The sequence below is a fragment of the Heloderma suspectum genome, chromosome 4 (assembly GCF_057233095.1).
Source record: "Heloderma suspectum isolate Gila_16-S chromosome 4, 16-S_ref, whole genome shotgun sequence".
NCBI classification, from domain to species: domain Eukaryota; kingdom Metazoa; phylum Chordata; class Lepidosauria; order Squamata; family Helodermatidae; genus Heloderma; species Heloderma suspectum.
Window position 1 is genome coordinate 264754458 of NC_139461.1, and position 26975 is coordinate 264781432.

Below are 26975 nucleotides of genomic sequence, written 5' to 3' on the forward strand. Positions count from 1 at the left end.
GAGTGTGCTTCTGTGGAAAAGAAAGAAAAAATGATATCCATGATAGTCACAAATGAAAATTGATATGAAAATAGGCAGAGGAAGCTACTGTTTGAAAAATGTGGGAGTAACTCCTTACATAATATTTACAAGGTCGTACAGTGTATAATCCCCTTCATGGATCACTGCCTTGTTGTGGCGAAGGGGCTTGCGTAACTCAGTGAAGCCATAAGCTATGCCGTGCAGGGCCACACAAGACAGACAGGTCATGGTGGAGAGTTCTGACAAAATGTGGTCCACTGGGGAAGGAAATGGTGACCCAGTTGGATATATCTTCCCCTTCTCCCTTGCTTTTCACTTCCCTTCCCTCAGCTACTTGTAAAGCCTCATCAGACAGCCACTTGGCAAGTATTCTTGCCAAGAAAACCCCATGGAACGTATCACAAGGCTAAAAGATATGACACCAGAAGATGAGACCCTCAGGTCGGAAGGTGTCCAATATAGTACTGGGGAACAGCAAAGGGAATTTCCAAGTAGCACCAGAAAGAGTGAAGCGGCTGGGCCAAAGCCGAAAGGACACTCAGCTGTGGATGTGTCTGGTGGTGAAAAGAAAGCCCAATGCTGTAAAGAACAATATTGTTTAGGAACCTGGAATGTAAGATCAATGAATCAAGGTAAGCTGGAGGGGGTCAAACTTGAGATGGCAAGACTGAACATCGACATCTTGGGAATCAGCAAACTAAAATGGACAAGCATGGGCAAATTTAATTCAGGTGACCATTATATCTACTACTGTGGGCAAGAATCCCTTAGAAGAAATGGAGTAGCACTCATAGTCAATAAAAGGGTGGGAAAAGCAGTACTGGGGTACAATCTTAAAAACGATAGAATGATCTCAGTACGAATCCAAGACAAACCATTCAGCATCACAGTAATTCAAGTCTATGCCCCAACCATTGAGGCCAAAGAAGTTGAGGCTGAGCGGTTCTATGAAGACCTATAACATCTTCTAGAACTAACGCCAAAAAAACATGTCCTCTTCATCATAGGGGATTGGAATGCTAAAGTAGGAAGTCAAGAAATCACCAGGATAACAGGCAAGCATGGCCTTGGTGTACAAAATGAAGCAGGACAAAGGCTAATAGAGTTTTGCCAAGAGAACACGCTGATCATAGCAAACATTGTTTTCCAACAGCGCAAGAGGCAACTCTACACATGGACATCACCAGATGGTCAATATCGAAATCAGATTGATTATGTCCTTTGCAGCCAAAGATGGAGAAGCTCTATACAGTCGGTAAAAACAAGACCTGGAGCTGACTGTGGCTCAGATCATGAGCTTCTTATTGCAAAATTTCAGCTTAAATTGAAGAACGTAGGGAAAACCACTGAACCATTCAGATATGACCTAAATCATATCCCTTATGAATATACAGTGGAGGTGATGAATAGATTTAAGATTTATTAGACCTGATAGACAGAGTGCCTGAGGAACTATGGATGGAGGTCTGTAACATTGTTCAGGAGGCAGCAGCTACATCCATCCCAAAGAAAAGGAAATGCAAGAAAGCCAAGTGGCTGTCTGATGAGGCTTGACAAGTAGCTGAGGAAAGAAGGGAAGCGAAAAGCAAGGGAGAAAGGGGAAGATATATCCAACTGAATGCAGAGTTCCAGAGAATAGCAAGGAGAGGCAAGAAGGCCTTCTTAAATGAACAATGCAAAGAAATCGAGGAAAAGAATAGAATGGGAAAGACTAGAGATCTTTTCAAGAAAATTGGAGATCTCAAGGGAACGTTTTGTGCAAAGACGGGCATGATCAAGGACAAAGAAGGCAGGGACCTAACAGAAGCAGATGAGATTAAGAAGAGGTGGAAAGAATACACAGAAGAACTATACAGGAAAGATCTTAATGTCTCTTATAGCCATGATAGTGCGGTCACTGAACCTGAGCCGGACATCCTAGAGAATGAAGTCAAGTGGGCCTTAGGAAGCATTAGTAACAACAAAGCTAGCGGAGATGAGAATATTCCAGGTGAGCTATTTAAAATCCTAAAAGATGATGCTGTTAAAGTGCTGCATTCAATATGCCAACAAATTTGGAACACTCCACAGTGGCCACAAGACTGGAAAAGGTCAGTTTACATTCCAATTCCAAAGAAGGGCAATGCCAAAGAGTGCTCAAACTACCGTACAATTGTGCTCATTTCACATGCCAGCAAGGTGATGCTCAAAATCCTACAAGCTAGGCTTCAGCAGTATGTGAACCGAGAACTACCGGAAGTACAAGCTGGGTTTAGAAGAGGCAGAGGAACTAGAGATCAAATCGCCAACATTCGCTGGATCGTGGAGAAAGCAAGAGAATTCCAGAAAAAAGTCTATTTCTGCTTCTTTGACTACGCTAAAGCCTTTGATTGTGTGGATCACAACAAACTCTGGCAAATTCTGAAAGAGATGGGAGTACCAGACCACCTTACCTGTCTCCTGGGAAACCTGTACGAGGGTCAAGAAGCAACAGTAAGAACCAGAAATGGAACAACCGATTGGTTCAAAATTGGGAAAGGAGTACGACAAGGCTGCATATTGTCGCCCTGCTTATTTAACTTATATGCAGAGTACATCATGAGAAACACCAGGTTGGATGAATCACAGGTCGGAATTAAGATTGCCGGGGGAATTATCAACAACCTCAGATACGCAGACGATACCACCCTAATGGCAGAAAGCGAAGAGGATCTAAAGAGCCTCTTGTTGAGGGGGAAAGTGGAGAGTGCAAAAGCTGGTTTGAAACTCAACATTAAAAAAATGAAGATCATGGCATCTGGCCCCATCACTTCCTGGCATATAGAAGGGGAAGAAATGGAAGCAGTGACAGATTTTATTTTCTTGGGCTCCAAGATCACCGCAGACAGTGACTGTAGCTATGAAATTAAAAGATGCTTGCTCCTTGGGAGGAAAGCTATGGCAAACCTAGACAGCATAGTAAGAAGCAGAGATATCACCTTGCCAACAAAGGTCCGTCTAATCAAAGCTATGGTTTTCCCAGTAGTAACATATGGCTGTGAGAGCTGGACTATAAGGAAGGCTGAGCGCCGAAGAATTGATGCTTTCAAACTGTGGTGCTGGAGAAGACTCTTACAAGTCCCCTGGCTGCAAGGAGGTCAAACCAGTCCATCCTAAAGGAAATCAACCCTGAGTGCTCATTGGAAGGACAGATGCTGAAGCTGAAGCTCAAATATTTTGGCCACCTAATGCGAAGAGAAAACTCCCTGGAAAAGACCCTGATGCTGGGAAAGATTGAAGGCAAAAGGAGAAGGGGACGGCAGAGGATGAGATGGCTAGATAGCATCACCGATGCAATGAATATGAACTTGAGCACACTCTGGGAGAGAGCGCAGGACAGGAAGGCCTGGCATGCTATGGTCCATGGGGTCACAAAGAGTCGGACACGACTGAACAACAAATTAGATTAACGACTGCATTTTTCTGGTGTAAACTGAAGTTTGTAAATTCTATGCATGCAAGACATTTTTCATTCAGAATATTTGCTCTCTGTCTTTCTGTGCAGGAATTACGAACAAATATGTAGCTGCGTGTCACGGCCCAGCTTCAGCACTGCAGTGGGCTTTGTAGGCTATAGCTAAGATTTGATTAGAAGTAGCCTGGAAGGGCTTGGGCCTATTTGGCCTCTGAAATGTCAGAATCTGTGTGAGTTTATCTCTGTCAGTGTTCTCAGAGCAGAGCCAGGGGGAGTCACCCAGCTCCCTATCTATCTGCTGGTCTGGCCTCGGCAGGCAGGGAGGCTGGGAGCTGTCTGTGAGAACCTGACAGAGGTGGGGTGGGGTTTGCAGAAGCGTCGCCCAGGTTGAAGCATTAGTGCTGGAGGGCTGAGCAGTGACGCCCTGTTTAGACAGGGGCCTTGCTGAAAGGCTAAAGGCCCTTGTCTGTCAAGGGATCTGGAGGGGGAATCTTACAGTCATGCCTTCCCTTTTAAGCTGATGCAAAGGCGAAGAGCCTTTGCTAGGAACATCTCGTCTTCTTTGCCTGAAGCCTTCTCTGCTTGAATCCATCATCATCTCAGCTTTTGGAAGCACTCTGCATGTAGACTCTCCCTTAACTGGAACTTTGGATTGCTAAAGACTTGCCATGAAAAATACTGTGAGGTTTTTCATAGACTTCAGCTCTCATTTGTTGTGGATTGTGTGTCTTTGTTCAGCTCAGCATACTGGCAGGCTATGTTTGACCTACAACTTTTGGACTTCCGTCTGCCTAGACACATGCAGTGTGGAGTTACGAATGTGAAAGCAGTGGCACAGAACTCCTCGCGTGTCTGGATTTACCTTTCCCTTGATCTTGAAAGACCTCGACCATGTAGCCTGGAGTTAACAACAAAAGATTAAAAATTGGACTGTCTATGGGTGTGGTTTTGTTTAGGCCTTTCAAGTATTTATTCCTGGATTGCCTGATGGGGTCATTCCAAGAATCATTCCCATTCCTTGTCCAGGGTTGGAACCCCATGTATGGATTGCCTGGGTTAGATATGCCAGGAATCCTGAGGCCCTCCTCTTGTGTTCAGAACCATGGAGATGGCAACAGGGAAACCACATTGATGAGGATGTCAGACACGATAGAAGTGTTTTGCTTTGGACTATTCTGGAATTACATAGAGCATATAGCTACTGACCATCAGCTATATGATTTCTGAAGAGTGTAACCGTTAAGCTTTCGCCGTGGGATTTCCTGCAATAAAGCAATCTCACTGATTTGGGTGTCTGGTGTCAGATTGCCTGAGCATGTGCGCTGGGGGGATTGGGTAACCTGACACTTTGAACAAGACTGGAGCACACTCTTTCCAGTGCCACTGAGAACATAATAAAAGCCAGAGCTCAGTGTTAGCACACATGTTTGTGTGCAGAAGGTCTCTGATTCAATCCCCAGCATCTCCAGGTATTGCTGGGAAAGAACCTGTCTGAAACGCTGGAAAGCTGCTGCCAGTCAGTGTAGACAGTATTGAGCTGGCTGAACCAATGGCCTGTCTCGATATAAGTTCCATGGCCCTAGTAACTAGTTCAGGCCTCCTGCCCATGGATGTTGCCCGTCTGGCCCATGGAGCTTTCCTGGATTCCTCCAGGGGGCAGGGCTCAGGTCCCACCCCCTGGAGGAATCCCTACTGTTATGACAAATCAGAGATAACAGCAGGGGATGTAGGCAGACGCCTCTGTGTGATGGCTTCCCCAAGTGACTGGGAAAGCTGCTATGCAGGTGAAGCAGCCCCAACAGCTGCTGTTGGGGCTTCAGTGGTGAAGGAGCACCACTGCAGCTGCCCAGTGGGAGAAGGTGTGGGGCACGTGAAGCCAGTTCTTGACGGATGCACCAGAAGGATCATCCTCTCAACACACCTGCCGGGAACCTAAGGCTTCAGCTGCCCAGCATCCTCTCCCCTATGGGAGAAGGCGCAGGGCAGGCAAAGCAACTGTGCTGCATGTGGATCTTCTCTGATGGGAGAAGACCCATGTGCAGCTAAGTCAATTCCATACCAGGGGGATCATCCTCCCAACACCAAACAATGTTGAGGCATGGCCACGCCCCCTTTGACATCATTCAGCCCGCTGCCCAATTTTGGTTGCCCTCTCCTGAATTGCTGGTTAGCAGCAGCTCTATTGTGCTGAACCCATAAATACTTATGGCCTGATTTATATACGACAGGGGACACACAGAAAGGTCTTACCAGTGTATGCTTTCCATGTTCACATGGTCATGTTTAAATACACAGCATATGCGCTGGCCTATTGGTGTGTAATATTCACATGCCAGCAGTGCATCGAACCAGGCCATTGTGTGCTGATATTCACACTTGAATAGGATATTGCACATAGTAACTACATTTCAATGTGGAGGCACATATGGAAAGGGCTTTTCTCATGATGACATCTTGTCTGAATCAGACCCTGCATTGTGGCTGAATGAAGGAGACTCCACTGATGAATCTAGAAACACTAAAAGTGGCTAACCTGAGGACAGCTTTCCACTGTATTGAAACATGACCTCTTTACTTTCTACAAGTAGAACTAGATCAATCTGCTAGGTCTAAATTTTAATAGCTTTTTGTTTACTGAATTCAATTATCAGTCTGGTATGATGGTAAACAGAACAAACTTTTCAATGAACTTGAAAGCAAGATTTAATTTTATACAAATTATTCAGAAAATTCAAAGCAAAAAAAAAAGGAATTGGACATCTGCTTCCAGATAGAATACATTCCAATTATATGCAACCAGGAACCAGATAGTTCTTCTTGTGATTGAAATATTTATATAAATACTTCTCCCTCTATTGCTGTCAGGAAAATGCTCTATCAAGCCAAGCATCAAGTAGCAGGCAGTTCTGTGTGCTAATACAAGAAGATGGCATTAACCGTCTGTGATCTTAGGAAGCTGTGAAGCATACATGGCCAGAGTATGATGGAGGAACTGGTATTGTTCACTGGTTTGTATCATTCCACCTCTGTAATAGAAAAATTATTTAGCTGTAGCATCACTGAGAGCAACAATAATTTCATTCTGTGAACAATGGGAAGTATCCAGCACACCACCACCGCTAACATAAATGACATGCGCTAGCCTAAACTATCTCTAGCACAATGCCAACAGCACACTGGTGCAATGAGTTTTACAGGGCATTCCATCAAGCCAGCAAGCGCTATTGGTGTTGCACTAGAGATAGTTCACACTCGTGTAACATCATTTATGTTAGCGGTACTGCTGCACTGGATACTGCCCAATGGGCATCTTGGACCATTTTCAGTTTTCTAAGTCTATGGCAGGGATGTCCAAATGGCAGACTGAGGGATGTCCAAATGGCAGACATGTGGCTCACAAAACAATTCAGGTGCAGTGTCTATTGTTTGAGATAGTGAGTGCCTGAGTTAGTTATTACATTTCTATACTGCCCAATAGCTGAAGCTCTCTGGGCAGTTCACAAAAATTAAACCCACAAGTACACTGTAAAAACAATATAAAATATAAAAGCATTAAAACTACAGTATAAAAGTACAACTAGCACAAAACCTAGCAGCAGAGAAATTGAAACAAATCTTCTAGAGTGTCTGTGTGCTAAAGATATGACAGAAGTAGGGTGATGGTGATAAAAACACTGTGGTGATTCTAGCTCCATTGACAGTGTCAAGTGATTGTGGGCCAGGTTAAGGGTAGGAGGGAGGGATGTGTAAGGCCTCAGGCCTGAACCAAGCTATCAGCAGTTTTAGAGGGGCTTAGATGATCCATAATGCTCTGACTTTGGTTCAGTTGGCTGCTGTTTTCCCTAACAGGCCTCTTGATTTACCAGGATGAGTCAAAGGTTGATAGCGCAGCCTCAGCACATTCCATATTAACAAGCTAGAGTGTCTTATCAAGATGTGCCTGGGAAGTGAAGCTTGTTCACCTTAAAGCTGCAGGTGTCTGTGCTGGGAAAGCTCTGGTTTATTTATTAAATTTATTAATCGCCCATCTGGCTGGTCACCCAGCCACTCTGGGCGATGTACACCATATAATAAAACAGATTAAAACAATAAAATTCTACAATTAAAACGTTTTCTAAAATACCCTAACCCACCCCAAATGCCTGCCTGAACAACCACATTTTTAATGCACGGCGGAAGCTCATTAAAGAGGGGGCATGGCGGAGTTCCCTAGGGAGGGAGTTCCACAGAGTGGGGGCCACCACAGAAAAGGCCCTCTCCCTCGTCCCCACCAGTCTAGCTGTCCTGGCTGATGGGACAGAGAGAAGGCCATCCGAGGCTGATCTTGTTAAGTGGCCTGTCTGGTGTTCCTGGAGGCGTCCCTTAAGATAGGCTGGGCTGGAACCATATAGGGTTTTAAAGGTCAAAACCAACACCTTGAATTTGGCCCGGAAAACAACTGGTAACCAGTGCAACTCCTTCAGCACTGGAGTGATGTGATCTTGCTGGCGGCTGCCTTTAATCAGGCGAGCCGCCGCGTTCTATACTAGCTGCAGCTTCCGAACCGTCTTCAAGGGTAACCCCACGTAGAGCACATTACAGTAGTCTAAACGAGAGGAGACTAGGGCATGTACTAGCAATGGGAGTAGATGATCGGGAAGGAAGGGGCGCAGCTTGTTTCCCTTCTGACCAAGTACTGTTAGCCTATGCTGGGAAAGTTGTAGATGAATGCTAATTAATTAATTAATGCTGTTGTCATGCTGCCTCCCCCTTCATGGATCACTGCCTTGTTGTGGCGAAGGGGCTTGCGTAACTCAATGAAGCCATAAGCTATGCCGTGAAGGGCCACCCAAGACGGACAGGTCATGGCAGAGAGTTCTGACAAAATGTGGTCCACTGGAGAAGGAAATGGCAACCCACTCCAGTATTCTTGCCAAGAAAACCCCATGGAATGTATCACAAGGCTAAACGAGATGATGCCGGAAGATGAGCCCCTCAGGTCGGAAGGTGTCCAATATGCTACTGGGGAAGAGCAGAGGGTATTTCCAAGTAGCGCCAGAAAGAGTGAAGCGGCTGGGCCAAAGCCGAAAGGACACTCAGCTGTGGATGTGTCTGGTGGTGAAAAGAAAATCCGATGCTGTAAAGAACAATATTGTTTAGGAACCTGGAATGTCAGATCAATGAATCAAGGTAAGCTGGAGGTGGTCAAACATGAGATGGCAAGATTGAACATCGACATCTTGGGAATCAGCGAACTAAAATGGACAGGCATGGGCAAATTTAATTCAGGTGACTATCATATCTACTATTGTGGGCAAGAATCCCTTAGAAGAAATGGAGTAGCACTCATAGTCAACAAAAGGGTGGGAAAAGCAGTACTGGGGTACAATCTTAAAAATGATAGAATGATCTCAGTACGAATCCAAGGCAAACCATTCAACATCACAGTAATTCAAGTCTATGCCCCAACCACTGAGGCCGAAGAAGCTGAGGTTGATCGGTTCTATGAAGACCTACAACACCTTCTAGAACTAACACCAAAAAAAGATGTCCTCTTCATCATAGGGGATTGGAATGCTAAAGTAGGAAGTCAAGAAATCACCGGGATAACAGGCAGGCATGGCCTTGGTGTACAAAATGAAGCAGGACAAAAGCTAATAGAGTTTTGCCAAGAGAACATGCTGATCATAGCAAACACTCTTTTCCAACAGCACAAGAGGCGACTCTACACATGGACATCACCAGATGGTCAATATCGAAATCAGATTGATTATGTCCTTTGCAGCCAAAGATGGAGAAGCTCCATACAGTCAGTAAAAACAAGACCTGGAGCTGACTGTGGCTCAGATCATGAGCTGCTTCTTGCAAAATTTCAGCTTAAATTGAAGAACGTCGGGAAAACCACTAAACCGTTCAGGTATGACCTAAATCATATCCCTGATGAATATACAGTGGAGGTGAGGAATAGATTTCAGGGATTAGACCTGATAGACAGAGTGCCTGAGGAACTATGGACGGAGGTCCGTAACATTGTTCAGGAGGCAGCAACGAAATCCATCCCAAAGAAAAAGAAATGCAAGAAAGCCAAGTGGCTGTCTGATGAGGCTTTACAAGTAGCTCATGAAAGAAGGGAAGCGAAAAGCAAGGGAGAAAGGGGAAGATATACCCAACTGAATGCAGAGTTCCAGAGAATAGCAAGGAGAGACAAGAAGGCCTTCTTAAATGAACAATGCAAAGAAATCGAGGAAAACAACAGAATGGGAAAGACTAGAGATCTCTTCAAGAAAATTGGAGATCTCAAGGGAACGTTTTGTGCAAAGACGGGCATGATCAAGGACAAAGAAGGCAGGGACCTAACAGAAGCAGATGAGATTAAGAAGAGGTGGCAAGAATACACAGAAGAACTATACAGGAAAGATCTGAATGTCCCTGATAGCCATGATAGTGCGGTCACTGAACTTGAGCCGGACATCCTAGAGAGTGAAGTCAAGTGGGACTTAGGAAGCATTAGTAACAACAAAGCTAGCGGAGATGACAGTATTCCAGCCAAGCTATTTAAAATCCTAAAAGATGATGCTGTTAAAGTGCTGCATTCAATATGCCAACAAATCTGGAACACTCAACAGTGGCCACAAGACTGGAAAAGGTCAGTTTACATTCCAATTCCAAAGAAGGGCAACGCCAAAGAGTGTTCAAACTACCGCACAATTGCGCTCATTTCACATGCCAGCAAGGTGATGCTCAAAATCCTACAAGCTAGGCTTCAGCAGTATGCGAACCGAGAACTACCGGAAGTACAAGCTGGGTTTCGAAGAGGCAGAGGAACTAGAGATCAAATCGCCAACATTCGCTGCATCATGGAGAAAGCAAGAGAATTCCAGAAAAACGTCTATTTCTGCTTCATTGACTACGCTAAAGCCTTTGATTGTGTGGATCACAACAAACTGTGGCAAATTATTAAAGTGATGGGAGTACCAGACCACCTTACCTGTCTCCTGAGAAACCTGTACGAGGGTCAAGAAGCAACAGTAAGAACCAGACATGGAACAACCGATTGGTTCAAAATTGGGAAAGGAGTACGACAAGGCTGCATATTGTCACCCTGCTTATTTAACTTATATGCAGAGTACATCATGAGAAATGCCGGGTTGGATGAATCAGAGGTCGGAATTAAGACTGCCGGGAGAATTATCAACAACCTCCGATATGCAGACGATACCACCCTAATGGCAGAAAGCGAAGAGGATCTAAAGAGCCTCTTGTTGAGGGTGAAAGAGGAGAGTGCAAAAGCTGGTTTGAAACTCAACATTAAAAAAACTAAGATCATGGCATCTGGCCCCATCACTTCCTGGCATATAGAAGGGGAAGAAATGGAAGCAGTGACAGATTTTACTTTCTTGGGTTCCAAGATCACCGCAGACGGTGACTGTAGCCATGAAATTAAAAGACGCTTGCTCCTTGGGCGGAAAGCTATGGCCAACCTAGACAGCATAGTAAGAAGCAGAGATATCACCTTGCCGACAAAGGTCCGTCTAATCAAAGCTATGGTTTTCCCAGTAGTAATGTATGGCTGTGAGAGCTGGACTATAAGGAAGGCTGAGCGCCGAAGAATTGATGCTTTCAAACTGTGGTGCTGGAGAAGACTCTTACGAGTGCCCTGGACTGCAAGGAGGTGAAATCAGTCCATCCTAAAGGAAATCAACCCTGAGTGCTCATTGGAAGGACAGATGCTGAAGCTGAAGCTCCAATATTTTGGCCACCTAATGCGAAGAGAAAACTCCCTGGAAAAGACCCTGATGCTGGGAAAGACTGAAGGCAAAAGGAGAAGGGGACGGCAGAGGATGAGATGGCTAGATAGCATCACGGATGCAATGAATATGAACTTGAGCACGCTCCGGGAGAGAGCGCAGGACAGGAAGGCCTAGCGTGCTATGGTCCATGGGGTCACGAAGAGTCGGACACGACTGAACGACTGAACAACATGCTGCCTCACTGCTAACATGTATGTATAAAACCCATTTTACCCCATGGCTCTGGGTTCAGAGAAGCTGTCTGATCCACCCATTGGATACGCCTGTGTGCTGATGGTACTCAATAAAGTACTCCTTGTAAGTAAACCTGGATCTGATTTATCACTATCTTGGCACCTCTAAATTAAGAGGCCTACTGCAGGGGCAATAGAGGATGACATTATGAGGCCTGAAGGAGCTGCTAGGAAGCAGCCACAATGGGGCTGTGGATGTACATTGGAGAAAATGAAATGGCATTAACAAGTGCTATGGGAGGATTGCTGGGGGAATGAAAGAGGAATTATAGGAATCTACCTTATACCCAGCCAGACTGTTGGTCTATCTAGTTCAGTATTGTCTACACTGATTGGCATTGGCTCTTCAGGGTTTCAGACAGGAGTCTTTACCAGCCTTATGTGGAGATGCCAAGGATTGAATCTGAGACCCTTTGCATGCAAAGCATGTGCTCCACCACTGAGCTATAGCCTTTCCCCATGGCATGGTGGAACTGAAATGTGCTTTTACAGATAAAGTGCCTTCTAGACCTTTGTCATATGAAGATTTGGGGACATTTCTGCTAGCATCCTATAGCATACTTGCTACATTTGGGGCCTTGGTGCATCTATGCACCATTTAAAGTATAGCAGTGTGGGATACAAGCATATTATTATTACCTGGCTTGATAAGAAAGACTAAATTAGACTATAAGTACATTTTATAGCAAGCGCTACCTGTAAGCACCTTCCAGGCATTTCAGTGAGGCTTTAAGAAGCACTGATATTGCATAGCACCAGTACTTGGTGGATTGCTCCTTTTATCACCAGTTTGTGTAGGTTTTGAGGCTAAGTCTATTGCAGTGATCCAGAAGCAAGGCAGTGGAGGCTGGTGGCTGTGATGTCAGTGGGGCGGTGAATCCACTGTGGGCTTCAGTCAGAACCCATCAGAACTGCTGCGGAAGCACCTTGGACAGTTCCTTTAAAGTTCTATTGGGTTCTCACTGAGACCCAGAGCGGATTCACCGTTCCACTGACATCACAGCCACCAGCCTCCACTGAAGCAAGGCAGCTGTTGGGTCCCCTCCTGATGCACTGCAAGTAATTCAACTGGCATTTGTGCATGTGGGGACCAATTCAGCATACGGCAAACATGGCTCTTTTAGGCTGCAATCCTATACCCACTTACCTGAACTCAGTGGAACTTGCTTCTGAGTAGACATGTATAGGCCTGTACTGCTAGTTAAGCTGGAATAGGCAAACTGGAGTAGGGTATCTCACAGGAGCCTAATTTCGTAGATAACAATCACACTTTGCTCTATGCATTTATTGGAAAACTGACATGGGCAGAACATCAGAAGCAGGCTCCCTAACTTGGTGCCCTCCTAACAGCTTGGAGTCAGCTTACCTGATGGATTATTTCTTTCTATATACACCTGACCAGAACCTAAGATCTATTTCAGAAGCTCTTCTCCAGGTGTCCCCACCAAATGAGGTGAGCTGGATGGTTACCAAGGAGAGGGCCCTTTCAGTGGTGGCACCCTGGTTGTAGAATACTCTCTCCAGAGAGGCTTGCCTGGTGCCTATGTTGTGGGGAAGACCTTTTTATTCTCCCAGGCTTTTTAGTCCTTCGGTCTTAAAAATGGTCACTGTGCTGGCTTTCACTGCTGCTGGCTTTTCACTGCTGTTGGCTTTTATTTTGGTTTTTAATTTGGTTTTATTCTGTTCTAAACTTTGAAACCTTGTATATTAGGTTTCGTTATGCTTTTGCATTTTACAGATTTAAGTTTCCTTTGTGAACTCCCCAGAGAGCTTTGGCTATTGGGTGGTATAGAAATGTAATAAATAAAATACAAATACAACCCCCATCCTCCCCATTGGTTATGCTGGCTGAGGTTGATGGGAGTTGTAATCCAACACATCTGAAAGGCACCAGCTTGGGGAAGGCTGGTCTAAAGCTAGTGTGGTATAGTGGCGAGAGTGTTGGACTAGGAGCTGGGAGATCCGGGTTCTAGTCCCTACTCAGCCATGGAAGCGCTCTGGGTGACTTTGGGCCAGTCACAGACTCTCAGCCCAACCCACCTCACAGGGTTGTTGTTGTGAGGATAAAATGGAGAGGAGGAGGATTGTGTACACCACCTTGGGTTCCTTAGGAGGAAAAAAAGGCGGGATATAAATGTAATAAATAAATAATAAAGTGCCTCCATGTGCACTGTTCTGCTTCTTGCAAAGATGGTCAGGACATAGATTCCATCATGAACAGTCTTGTTACCAAAGCAATGTTGTTGTTGTTTTTAAAAAGAATATTACATCAGCTAATGTAGTGATTTTTTAAACTTTTCCTGAGAGGGAACCTTTCCCCCATTTATCTGCCTGCCAAATGGTCTCTGTGTATCTGCCACAGAATATTGAATGTTGCAGAGGTTTCTGGGGCCTGTACTAGGGCACTGGTCCTCCATTGGCCCAGAGGACATTGTTAATTGGGTAGTATACCAATGATATAACTAAATAAATAAACAGATTGGTAGGCCAGAAACTGCAATCTGGTCTCAGCCTGACATAAGTGGGTCACGCTAGCGCCATTTCCTCTACAGACCCGTAGAAAGGGGTTTTATATATACCTTAGATAAATAAGTATTCGCATACATAAACAGTAAAAATAAGTAAGACTTTGGCCTACTGGCATGTCTGAAAAGGTTGAAGACTATTGTTCTAGTGGACATAGTCAATTCCCATGGAGGGTTGGCCAGGCCTGTTGAGCCCCATTGTCGCCCACATGAACTACGGTGGCCATGTACACATCACCCGAAAAAGAGGAAATGCATCAACAATAAAGAATATAAAAGAAGATGCCGGGTTGCATGAAATTTGCATATGCATATTTTGAAATAACTATAATAATTTAAATTGAAATTAGCACATCTCATTCATGTGCAGGGTGGCCTGTGTGCCATGGATGCTGGTGGCTCTGATGTCAGTGGAGCGGTGGTTCTACTCCGGTTTCAGTGAGAACCAGTCAGAAATCTAAAGGAGCTATCCAAGGTGCGAACTTGCGAAGAGCCTTGGATAGCTGCTTTAGAGTTCTGACTGGTTCTGACTGAAACCCGGAGCGGATGTACTGCCCAACTGATATCAGAGCCACCAGCCTCTACTGCCTGTGTGGCTGCTCAGTCTGCGATCCAGATGCTAATCTCAAGGTGCCTTCCCGGCAATCCCATCTTATGGTTCTTGATCTTTAGTTTAAACTGCTCTTGGACTGGACAGCCCTTCAAATAGAGGATCCCTTCAAATAGAGGGCTGTCCTCCATAAAGTAGGACACACAGCCACCCTGGCATGAACTGAGACACATCCTAGGACACACTAAACGTTCCTCTGTACCAGCACATTGCAGAAGACTAGTAGCATTGAGTAAGACTTTCAGGGAAGCTGGTGAAGACTTTCTTGTTCAGAAAGGCATTCACTTCCCTATATGGTTTCTCATGGAATTTTATTAGTGTAATTTTCTGCTGCATTTGAAAGTTGTTGATGTCGGGGGGGGGGTGTTTATATGCTGTACTGTATTATTATTGTAATTAGATTGCATTGTTAACTGCTCCAAGAGCCTCCTGGCAGGCCAGTTCTGGCAGGATAGAAATAAAGAATACATGAATAAAACACTGACATTCTCATTGAACAGCTTTTATAAGCGTTCAAGGAACTCCAGAGCTCCTCAATAAACTACCAAGCTAATCTAAAGACAGTTGAACAGAGCAGAAAAACAAACTACCTTTTTATGTTGTATCCCAGCACACATACTGTGATGGCTCTGCTCTGTCACAGGTTTTATAAGGTAAAAACCTCCTGCTTTCCCATCTATTAATTCCTTTGCTCTCACTCTCTCTTGATCATTGTATGAGATTCTGCTTTAAGTCATCTCAGCAACAAGAAAAAAAACCCTATCCGTCATAAATGCTTCAGATCAGCCTCAACCAACCTGGTGCTCTCCAGATGTGTCAGACTGCAACCCCCATCAGCCCCCAGGTGAAGATGACAGGAACTGTAGTCCAACACATCTGGTGTAAACCAGGTTGTGGGAGGTTGCTTTATAGTTAAAAGGAGCTCAGTTCAGGCATTTTACATATGCTCAGAAGGCACAGAAGATCGTTGGTCACTTAGTACACACCTGTCTATGCGTAGCTGGCAGACTATCCCCAAAATGTCCACCTCTCCTTTGTCCTTCAGTTGCTGGCATCCAATCTGCGTAGCAATAAAACAGCCAGTCCGACCAATTCCTGCACTGAATGGAACACCAAGTTCATGTCAGATTGAGGCTTTAGGGCTGAATGCTAGGAGACATTCAGAATCATTTACACACACACACACACACACACACGGTTTGAATGCTGTTTTTCATGTACAGAAATCTAGTGGCTATTGGACCATGCATTTTGCTTGCTTTTACCAGCACCAGCAAACATGTTAGGGAAGAAAAGGGGTGGCCAAATCAGCAAATACATAAGTTTCAGTCTGGGGAGATCTATGTTCAAGCCATGGCTGCTGAGCTCTTTATATCAGGAGCAGGCAAGAGGGTGCCCTCCAGATGTTTTGGACTATAACCCCCCCCAAAGCCCTAGCCAGCATGGTCAGAGATGCTGAGACTTGTAGTCCAAAACATCTGGAAGGCACCAGCTTGCCCACCCCTGTCTTACACCACTGCAGGGTTAGGAGGAAAGTTTCTTACCTACAGTGCACAACAATAGGTCCTGTGCTCTCTGAAGCCTGCAGAATTTTCTCCACCTCCAAAATCACGTGCAAGAGTGTCTTGGCTGATTCTGGGGTCTTCTGGTCTGGCCAGGAGGAGAAGACTATGTGCTTCACAGTGTGACACTCATCTTTGAACTGAGAATCATGACGAAATAGAAAACATCATAATTCCCTCTATTTCCAGCATCCAGTTGTGAGTGCCATTACTTAGACAGCCAAAAGGGCACCACCCATGCACACAAGGATTAGCAAATTCGGGGAACACCAATGTTTGTAAAAATACAAAAATATTTACAAGAAACACCGGGGGGGGGGGACCCAAAAAACATCCCAAAGGTGAATAAGCATGCTCAGGGGCCACAGAATGCTGATTGACTTTTTGGGGTGGGGGAGAGGAAAACTGGGTAGGAGGGGGAGTGGAATGGAGTATCATGGATGAGGGCATGGCTGATTGACTGGAACAGCAAACCCACACAACAACGTTTTGTTACTGGTCTCACTTGTATATGCTAATAGCAAACTTTAAATGCCACTCCTTATGTAGCCAAAATGGCACCATCCACACACAAGAGCAAGGCATCAGCAAGGTTGGGGAATCCCCAACAACAACAAAAAACCCTAAAAGAGCCCAGTGAGGACTGAGCTTGCTTAATGCCCATGAAATGCTGACTGTTAGAAGGGGGGAAATGGAATATCAAGAGAAAAAAGAAATGGAATGGAGTTTTCTGGAAGAAGGCATGGCTTGGTTGAAACACTAAACAGGAGCACTCCACACTGCAAAATTTTGTTTTTTGACAACAACAACAACAGAAAGCTAGAGTGACTAATGATGTGAAAAAGATCAATAGGTTGGATCCAGATTTAGTCATACTTGGAGCAGACCCACTAAAATCAATGGGACTTTAAGTTCACCATGACTAACCTGTCTACTCTTATGCTGTATCCAATGCAATATGAGCATATAATAAAAAGAACAAAATTGAATAAATGCCTCCTTAAGCAGAAAGAAAGAAAGAAAGAAAGAAAGAAAGAAAGAAAGAAAGAAACAGACTGTTCCCAGGCCTCTGAAGAAAAATCCTCTTTCCACTCTGTCTTCCCATATACGTAATCAACAATAGCTATCATTGTTCCTAGCCCAGCCCTCCTGGCCTACCTGCAGGGTAAAGCTACGGATGGTGTATTCTTCACACTCAGAAATGCCTTGCACTCGGATGGTGAAAGGCCCATGGGTTGCCTCTGTTTCAGGCCAGTAACATATACATTTCTGAAATCAAAAGGACAAGGATCCTCATGAGAAGAAATGGCAGCATAAGTGGCTGACTCAGAATCCTAGAAGACTATATAAAAGCAGAACCATGCATCTATCAACTCCAGTCCCAACAGACCCACCTACACCATGCATCCATTAGCCACAAAGAAGGGACCTATGGAGCAAATTTATGTATTTATGTATTTATTTGTGACATTGTATACCACTGAATATAGTAAAATCCCTCAGCAGTTCACAATAAATATTAAATATGTTTAAATACAATATTAAAAACACAACATTAAAAACACTTCCAGCTACAGTACAAACAATTCAAGGAACAGTAAACTGGAGCAGCATGATCAATTTACTTATAGCCCAGGGAAAGCCTGGGTGAACAAGTGTGTTTTCAGGAGGCATTTAAAAGATCTCATATTTTCTGCCACCCAAACTGCATGGGGGAGGGTTTTCCAGAGGGTGGGCACCACCACAGAAAAGGGCCGCCACTGGGGTACTTCATGGGGACATTCTGTTCACTTTGGAATGACAAGCAAGGCCTCCTCTGATTATCTGAAAGGTCACCTGGGTATGCATAAGGGAAGGTGGCCTGCTGGGTATCCTGGTCCCAAGTTGTTTAGGGCTTTATATGACAATAACATAACCTTGTACGTAGCTCAGTAGCTAATAGGCAGCCAATGAAGTTATGAGAGCTTAGCTAGGTGTCTCAGTGAACACCCTAGCTGTTGCACTCAGCACTAGTTGCAGCTTCTGAACCACGCACAAGGGCACATTGAGCACACAGAGCACATTGTAGTAGTCTAATCGTGAGGTTACCAGTGCATGGATAGCCGTGGCTAGGCTATCCCTATCCAGGAACAGGTGTAGTTGGCATATCAACTGAAGTTGGTAATGGGTGCTCCAGGCCACCGAGGCCATCTGGGCCTCCAGTGTCAAAGATGGATCCAAGAGCACCCCCAACTATGGACCTGCTCCTTCAGAGGGAGTGCAACCCCATCCAGAACAGACAAAACCCCAATTCCCAGACCTAGGAACTGCCAGCTAGGAACTGCCAGCCCATGGGGCCTCTGTCTTATCGGGATTCAGTTTCAGTTTATTGGCCCTCATCCAAACCATAACTGCATTCAGGCACCAGTTCAGAACATGCACGTCCTCTCTCAGTTCAGATGTCACAGAGAAATACAGCTGGGTGTCATCAACATACACCTTGCCCCAAATCTCCTGATGACCACTCCCAATGATTTCATATAGATATTAAATAACATTGGGGACAGGAAGGTGCCCTGTGACACCCTACAGTTCGGTTGCCATGGGGCGGAGGTGCAGTCTCCCAGTGCTGTTCTCTGGAACTGACCCCACAAGTATAAGTCAAACCACTGTAGAATAGTGCCTCCAACTCCCAACTCACAGAGGCGGTCCAGGAGAATACCGTAGTCAATGGTATCAAAAGCCACTGAGAGATTAAGAAGAAGTAACAGGATCGCACTCCCCCTGTCCCTCTCCTGAAGGTAATCCATCAGGGCAACCAAATCCGATTCTGTCCCCAAATCAGCCCTGAATCCAAACTGGAATGGATCCAGATAATCAGTTTCATTCAACAGCACCTGGAGCTGAGATACCACCAGTCTCTTGAGCACCTTCCTCAAGAATGGGGTGTTTACAACTGGACAATAGTTAGCATAAATCATCAAGGGAGGATTTTTTCGGAAGTGGTCATATCAGTGCCTCCTTCAAGGCAGTAGGGAACACCCCATCACGCAATGTGTTCACCACTCTCCTGATCCATCCAGTCAGCCCCCCATGATTAGCTTGCATAAGCGATGATGGGCAAGGGTCGAGAGAGCATGTGGTGGGCCAAACACATGCAAGCATCTTGCCCACATTCTCAGGCCCCTAAAACTGAAATTAGAAAACAGAATAAGACGATGCACAGGACCCTTCAAGGGACACTGCATCAATAGTGGTTTTCGTCAGCATGAAGGTAAGCGATTTTATCCTCAAAGTGTCTTGCAAACTCATCAGAGCAGGCCTCTGAGGGTCACAGTATTGGATTCACTGGGCTTGAAGTAAGCAACCCCCGAACCACTCAGAAAAGCTCAGCTGGACGGCTACTCGAGGATGCGCTGGAGGTGGCAAAGTAAACCTTTCCTGCCTTCACTGCCACACAGCAGGAACAATTATATGCTCTTATGGATGTTCGATCACCTTCATGATGAGTCTTACACCATTTACACTCTAGCCATCATCTGACCTGTTTCATTGTCCAGAGCTCCCCAATAAGCCAGGCAGCAAGCCAGATAAGGCAGTGGTAGTCCTAGTATTTTTATAGGCTCCTCCTAAAGCTAGCTTGTGGTACAGAAGAGGCTTAAGGGAATATCAGAGTCTGAAGAGATACCTGAGACCTGAGCATAAATAGCCATTTACACTCATTCCCCACTGCACTGAATATGCATCAGATCTTCAGAGGTTCATCCCAGCCACCTAAGCCTCCAGAAATCATAAATTTGCAGTCTTATGCACACTTACCATTGATACGGTTGTTCTTACTTCTGAGTAAATGTATATAGGAGTGCAGGGCACAGTAATAATCTTAAGGAACAGGTTGTAAACATTTCACCCAGGTGCTGCTATGTTGTACTGCAATCTGGGTCAGCGTGACTATTTAGGATGCATTTTACAAGTGTGGAAGTGTCACTGTAGACCTAACAGCAGAGAGCTGGTCCTTGGCTGGGAATGCCAGCATCCCTGCTGCCAAATTTCCCCCTATGTTCATGACCAAAAATATATTGTGACAGGTGCTGGGTGACCATCCTTTATTGAACTGATTGCTTGCTAATAGTCAAGGATGATTGGTTGATGTTTCCTTAGTGGGAGGCTGGCAATGTTCTTCTGAATAGGCAATTTACCTCTAGGGATGTTGAGACAAGTGGCTCTGCAGGGGTTGTGCTAGAAAGAAAGGAGTAGCAGTTTTACAGTATGGACAGAGGCAGAGAGATGGGAGCATTTGTAGCTGAAGTTTTAACTATACTTGAAGCTTCCTGGGGTGGATGTGAGGGTCCAAACGGTTGCTCTCTTGAGAATCTGATGCAGGATCAGCAGTTTTGCTGCCTGCTATAAGAGTCCAATATTCTGTGCTTGTATATTTGTAAAGAAAGCAAAGTTACAAATATACCAGACACTGCAGCGTTGTCCCTGGAAATTCTTGCCATGTAGGTGAGTGGAAATGCTTAACTATATAACTGCTCTTATGTCCTTACTGATGCTGGTGTCATATATATATATGGGCCCTCAGAAGGAACAAAAATGTCCTCTGCTGATTTCCAGATGTTGTTCCATTATACATATACAAATTTATGCTTGTTCGCTGCTTTGACTTTAAAAAGACCGGCAAGACCCTCCACCCCCACAGTCGGGCATTCATGCTCATTCAAAGCAGATGGAAAGAAGTCTACAGTCCACACGCAAAATACCTCTTTCTCTTCCTTGAGTTTGGTGAGCATTACTATGAGAGGAGCCTCTTCCTGCCACACCATTGTCCAGAAGTCATTGATGGTATTTAGCATGGGCCCCTGTGTAGCAATGTAGGTCTTCTCCTGTCCAGCATAACCCTAGAAGGTGGGACAGAAATAATAACCATGAGCAAGACATGTCCCAACAGTCCATCCTCAGAATGCTTATGTCCAAATGACCCTCTGGCTCACCCGGATGTAGTTTGCATTTATGTAGCACTCATCTTCTTGGCTTTCAGCTCTCTTGAGGCAAACACGACTCTGGGGATCTAGAGAGACAGTTTGGTTAGATGAGGCACCCAAGTGCACAGACAGCAGCATCTCCTACCAGCTGAGAAGCTGGCCAGAGCCTCCCACAGAGAGACAGCCCTGACTCCTTCTCTCCCCAGCTGCACCCCCGCCCCCGCTTGAAAATTGCCTCTCCGTGGCAATGAAGTTGAAGGGGGAAAAAAACGTAGATTTGCACTAAGTTTTTACACTCAGGACTAATAGATCTGAGGCCCTATGAAATAGATTTGGGGGCAGACCTAGCAACACCCCTGCTTCCCGCGCACATCACCATCTTACACAAGCAGGATTGTGTAATCAACAACAGGTTCTCCTATATCTCTGGCCTTCAGAATCTTTTCAACTTCATCATAGCTTTCAAGCCACATGGTATCTGTCTGACCATTTTTAGGCAACCTGCACTGCTCAGATCAGTAAGCTTGGATTAAACTAACAACACCCTGAAGATAAAGTGGGGACCCTTTACAGCATTGTCAACAACAGCAACTACACAGAACTCGCTCTTATACAGCATCCTGGGGTGAGAAAGGTATTGATGTATTACATTTGTATCCCACCCTTCCCCCCAAAAGCACAAGGCATTGTAGATGGGGCTATTCTGTCCCCCGCCCCAACAATTCTAAGAGGCACGTTAAGCAGAGGGAAAGTGACTGACCCATGCCCAACCAGTGACTTTGCAGCTGAGCAGTTTTTTCACTTAGGTCACTCCAGTCCAACATCCTATATTGGTCTTCCCCAAGCTGGTGCCCTCCAGATGTGTTTGACTGCAAGTCCCATCATTCCCAGCCAGCAGGACAGTCTTCTATTTTGGAGAGCTGGCAGAGGACAGTCCTCTGTTTGAATGTGTCCTCTGTTTGAAAGGCTGTTCAGTTTAAAGATAACCAAAAAAAGGGAGAGCAGCAGGGGCCTTGAAGTTGCCTATCCACAGTTAGCACCTGGACAGCAGATTGAGCAGGCCCTCCAGTCGCCTACTCACTCTTCTCCACTATGGTGAGATGTATTGTATTTCTATTTAAACTATAGCTATAATTTTGCACCTATACATATACATTTGCATATGTAAATGTTATGCAAATTGACGCCCCCCTTTTGTCCTCTTTTTTGGCAATGTCGAAGTGGCCACCCACATTTGCAGGGCACTAGGTTGGGGAGGCCAACTTTTCATACTAGCTGTTCCAGGGATCGCTCAGTCCCAGTCCAGTGATTGCCCAGATCATTAAAAACACCCATTGGCTCTATAGCTGTGCTGTGTCTGCTTTATACACATTGATATCAGTGGCAGTCCTGGGACACCCTTCTCAGTGTGCATGTAAGAAGAGCAGGGCTCCCCCTCATAGGTCTTGACGGGAAACAGTTCTGGAGATAGGGCCCGCTAGTGTTCTGTGTATGCAAGAATACAAATTGTGACCAAACACTGGCCAAGACCAGTGTGGTGTAGTGGTTTGAGTTTTGAACTCAGAATGGGGAGACTTGGGTTCCAGTCCCACTCAGATCTGAAGCTCACTGAGTGACTTTATGCCCGTCACTGACTCTCAGCGTAAGGACGAGGATAAAAGAGAGAGGAGGAGGATCCTTTATGCCATCTTGGGCTCATTGGAGGAAAAGGATATAAAGGTAACAAACAAACAAACAAACAAACAAAAACCCAGATGGGAATTTATTGGTCCATCAGTCTGTCTTCCTCTCTCATTCCCGCACTCCTCCTATCCACAGGAAGACCGAAGGCAAACATACTTGGTAGGATGGATTTGTATCTATCCTTTGCTGCTCGTCCAGGGATGTCCAACTCTTCTGGACTGATAAAATTTGAGGGGACTTTCTGTTAAAGAAGAAAGGAGGAATCATTGAAACCATTTCCCTTTCTGAATATACAGTACCTAAAGTATAGGAAGGGAGTCCTTTCTCAAGTACACCTATTTGCTCTGAAGAGCTCCTTTTCAAACTTAGTATTGGCCAGCAAAGGTAACTTCCATAGAGATCTCCTATTCCCAGCTTCCTAATGAGGCCCAGCTCTGAATAAGGGGAAGGGAGGGATTTATATCCCAGACGTATTGTTCTGTTAAAATGCTGGCACAAAATGCCTATTGTGGTGGTGATTTGTAATGGGGTCCTGGACTGACTCAGCCTCCACTTTCCCTAGGCAGAGGAAAAGACCGGCTATATTGGACATGGCATTGAGGGAGCAGCAGGACTCTAAGCTATTGGAGGAGCTTAGCTTGGAATCAAATCAGGATGGGGAAGTTATGGGTATCTCACCGCAAACTCTTCTTGAAGGTCCTTTAGACTCCAGCTCCTCTGCTGGAGCATTTTCTGAGTAAGAACATGGCTGGTTTTGTTCAGGAGTTGCACTGTGACATCTCTGGGGGTGGAGACCGATTGAATGGGTTCTGTGTTGCTCAGGGAACTCATGTCCAGCACCAGCGAAACATTGGAGCCCCTTCTGAAAGGTAAAGAAGCCTGAATGTGCAAACTATCAGCCTGGAGAAAGCAATCCCTAGCAGGGCCAGCCCTACCATCAGGCAAAGCAAGGCAGCTAATTTTGGGTCTCACAGAAGTGCAGCAAATTGTTAGTTATTTTAAGTTATTATTGTTATATTTTTACTAACTGATGGGGGGGTTATTTATTGATTTATTTTTCCTCAGGTGCCAAAATAACTTGGCTAGCCTTGGGTCCTATTCACCTTGACTTGGGGTAGGGGGTGCAGTTTGATGCTTTGCATCAGGCAGCAAAATGTCCAGTTATAATGCTTCCCTTTCTGCAACAAAAAGAGCACACTTTGGTTCCTATAATAGCCATCAACGCATGACAGATGCCTGCACTCATATGGACATGGGCAAACATGTGCCTGGAAGACATTTATTTATGAGTTACATTTGCATCCTGTTCCTCCTGCAAGGAGCTGAGAGTGGAATGTTAGCCAGACAATCATATGGTTAATTAGCCTGAGAGAGACTTATTATTTACGTGATTCTATTTATACCCCACCCTTCATAAAAAAAAAATATCCCAGGACAGGTAACAATATTGAAACAATAAAATAGAACACATCAAATAAAACCAGTAACAAACAGCAGAGAGAAATAAATACACAACAGAGATCCAGTCATATTCACTGACTACTCATAAATGCCAGGGCAAACAGATAGGTCTTAGCCTGGAGCTGAAACACCATTAAAGTTGGCTCCTGGTGCATTTGTAGGGGCTGGGCATTCCAGAGTTGGGGTGCCACCATGGAGAAAGCCCTATCTTATATTACCACCCAATGCACTTTTACTAGTGGTGGGACAAGGGGATGGATGTCTCCTCCAGATCTAAGGACCTGGGCAGCCTTGATACTCAAGAGAGACTATCTAGCAAGCACCAAAGATGAGTGGGGTTTTCTATATTCCCTGCACCACACTGTACTGCACTGGCTCTCCAGATTGCAAAGAATGCAATGCAGATTGCAGAATCAATCAGAACAGATCTTTAGAGACTATGTTTGAATATACAGCATACCAGCAGTAAATTAGCTACACATTTATCAGGACAATGGCTCTCACGTGTCATGTATTACCCAGCCAGAGGGTTCCCATGTCAGGCCAATTCTAGGCTGATATTTTGATGCATAAAAATGATCTTCAGACTGGTCCAGACTGTACTTGCATGCTGATAGAAGCAACTCAGTCCCTACCCTATTAAGACAGTGCTTCTTTGCTTCACGTTCCCATTTTCATCTGTTAAGTCAGCCTTCCCCATCTTGGTGCCCTCCAGATGGACTGCAATTCCCTTCATTCCCAGCCAGCATGGTCAAGTTGTGTTAAGTGAAAGCTGTATTAAGTGTTGGAGAGCATGACTTCCTCTCTCACAGGAACAGCACAGTGGAGTCTGTACAGACACACTCCTGGGTCCTGGTATCTCCACCAAAATTCTGGAACACTGGGGCACTCACAACTTACCTATCCTGCAGACGCACATGTTTCTTAACTTGGTGACTGTTGTGAGTAGCCTTGTCCATTCCTGCCCTCATTTGCTCATGTAGCAGGCTGGAACTATGAACTCTGGGACATGCTGAACAGGCCAGGACCTTGCTGTGCCAGCGAAGGATTCTTTGTACTGTGGCATGAGAGGCCAGGAAGCAGAGGGAGCCCGGAGAGCAGGTGCTGGGCAGATCAGTGAGCTCGTGGGGTTGAAGAACCACCTAGTCAAAACCACAAAGCAAATGGTTTGTCACAGAGAGCTCCACTGTCTTCCAGCATGTCAGCCAAGATCCTATTAGGGACTAACCCACCACCACAACAAACAGCCCCGCAACAACCAAACACAGCAAAGTCTTGCTCAGAGAATGTTGAGCTCCTGGATGTCCTTGGAACTGAACAGTGGGGACTGAACAGGCTTCCGGGCCTGCAAGAACAAGTCACTTCCTGCATCCTATAGGGGAAAGTTCCCAGTTTTCAGAAGAGATCTGTTCATATAGGGCAGCCTTCCCCAACCTGGTGCCCTCCAGATGTGTTGTACTGCGACTCCCAGCATTCCCAGCCAACATGCCCATTGGCCATGCTGGCTGGGAATGATGGGAGTTGCAGTCCAACACATCTAGAGGTCAACAGGTTGAGGAAGACCAGTGTAGGGGCTGGAGCAAGCCTGCTACCTCTATCATCATACAAACACATTCACCAAATTTGAACCTGCGGCCAGCAAACTCTGCCCAGCCAGGATTTACCCACTGGCTGTCCAGCTTACACCAGTCCAGTTTAGGAACATTAAAGGAGAAGGACAGAAAGAGCATAGAAATGGGCAACCAAGTTCATGAAACGTAGACGGCTATTGTCATAGAGGCTTTTTCCCCCCAAGGAAACCACAAGCCGATTGGATAAAACGGATGTAACATATTTCAGGCAGTTCCAGATCCCCTGGACTGTACAGAAGAGACACTGCACTGTTGCCTGACCTCAGTATCCATATTTTACTTCCTCCTTCTTCTATCTCCACATTCCCATCAGGAGATGTGGAGATTTTCTCCCATGCCCACCTAATCTCAGTACTCCCAATGAGAGTTTCACTCACCCAGTGCTGTCGGCAGCCCCATCTCCCCCGCTGTTTCTAGCCAGCTGCTGGGGCTCTTAAGAGATGTGCACGCAGGGTTAGCACACAAACAGACAGAAAAGTGAATGCAGGAAATTCCTCGTCACCAAGCTGGTGGCTGCTCTGACACTTCCCCCTCTTGCTCCACCCTTGCAGCCACCCACACATGTACTGGCCACAAACTTTGCAGCTCCATCCGCAGATACACTCAGCCCCTTGGTGAGCTCTTGACAAGGCTGCCTGGAGAACCAGATCCTATCTGTGTCCCTTGCACTTAGGAACATCAGACATTCTCTTATTTCAACAGCCCAACAGAATACGGTGTGTCACTTATTATAGAAGCCGCAGCTGCAGAATGTCTCCTTAGATGTTTGTTCTGCTAACCCTACATGCTATTTACATCTATTTTATAGATGCACAACCTGAGCGAGTCCATAAGGAAGAAGAATGTGACAAAACAATACGGCGGGAGTACAGAAAATTCTAGGTCTCTCTCGGCATACGATCTGTTAAGGCATATAATGTAAGAGTTATATTAACTCTTATTGTGCTACAAAAGACAAAAGAGAAGGTTTGGGGTTACCAAAAGCATCTATGGCACTTTTGGGTTACCAGCTAACATGTGATGCTTCTGGGGCTAATTTCAGTGGGAAACCATTAGAATCTA

At 45.3% G+C, this 26975-nt stretch overlaps 1 protein-coding gene across 2 annotated transcripts; it reads right to left on the reverse strand.

Moving 5' to 3' along the window:
* Window positions 1-6056: 6056 nt before the first annotated feature.
* On the reverse strand, window positions 6057-26396 carry PTPN7 (protein tyrosine phosphatase non-receptor type 7). Of its 2 annotated transcripts, none has more exons than XM_084853636.1 (10): window positions 26291-26396; window positions 25183-25424; window positions 23500-23683; window positions 22978-23062; window positions 21148-21224; window positions 20917-21054; window positions 17333-17443; window positions 16157-16314; window positions 15599-15712; window positions 6057-6480 (listed from the first exon to the last, which is right to left on the reverse strand). In XM_084853636.1, exons 2-10 carry the CDS (start codon window positions 25251-25253, stop codon window positions 6387-6389), a joined length of 1032 nt encoding a protein of 343 aa, XP_084709762.1. In that variant the 5' UTR covers window positions 25254-25424; window positions 26291-26396; the 3' UTR covers window positions 6057-6386. The 2 variants fall into 2 exon arrangements, with proteins under 2 accessions (XP_084709762.1, XP_084709763.1); XM_084853637.1 differs by lacking the exon at window positions 26291-26396 and adding an exon at window positions 25515-25649.
* Between the last annotated feature and the right edge of the window lie 579 nt (window positions 26397-26975).

What these genes read in the sequence shown, in the direction of transcription:
- PTPN7 (XM_084853636.1), bottom strand. Translation starts at nt 25,253, where the DNA reads ATGAGGGCAGGAATGGACAAGGCTACTCACAACAGTCACCAAGTTAAG. An exon ending in TAAATGCAAACTACATCCGG is followed by an intron (nt 21,055 to 21,147) that starts GTGAGCCAGAGG and finishes CCCACCTTCTAG; the next exon opens with GGTTATGCTGGACAGGAGAA. An exon ending in TGCCAGCTACGCATAGACAG is followed by an intron (nt 6,481 to 15,598) that starts GTGTGTACTAAG and finishes TTTCTATTACAG; the next exon opens with AGGTGGAATGATACAAACCA.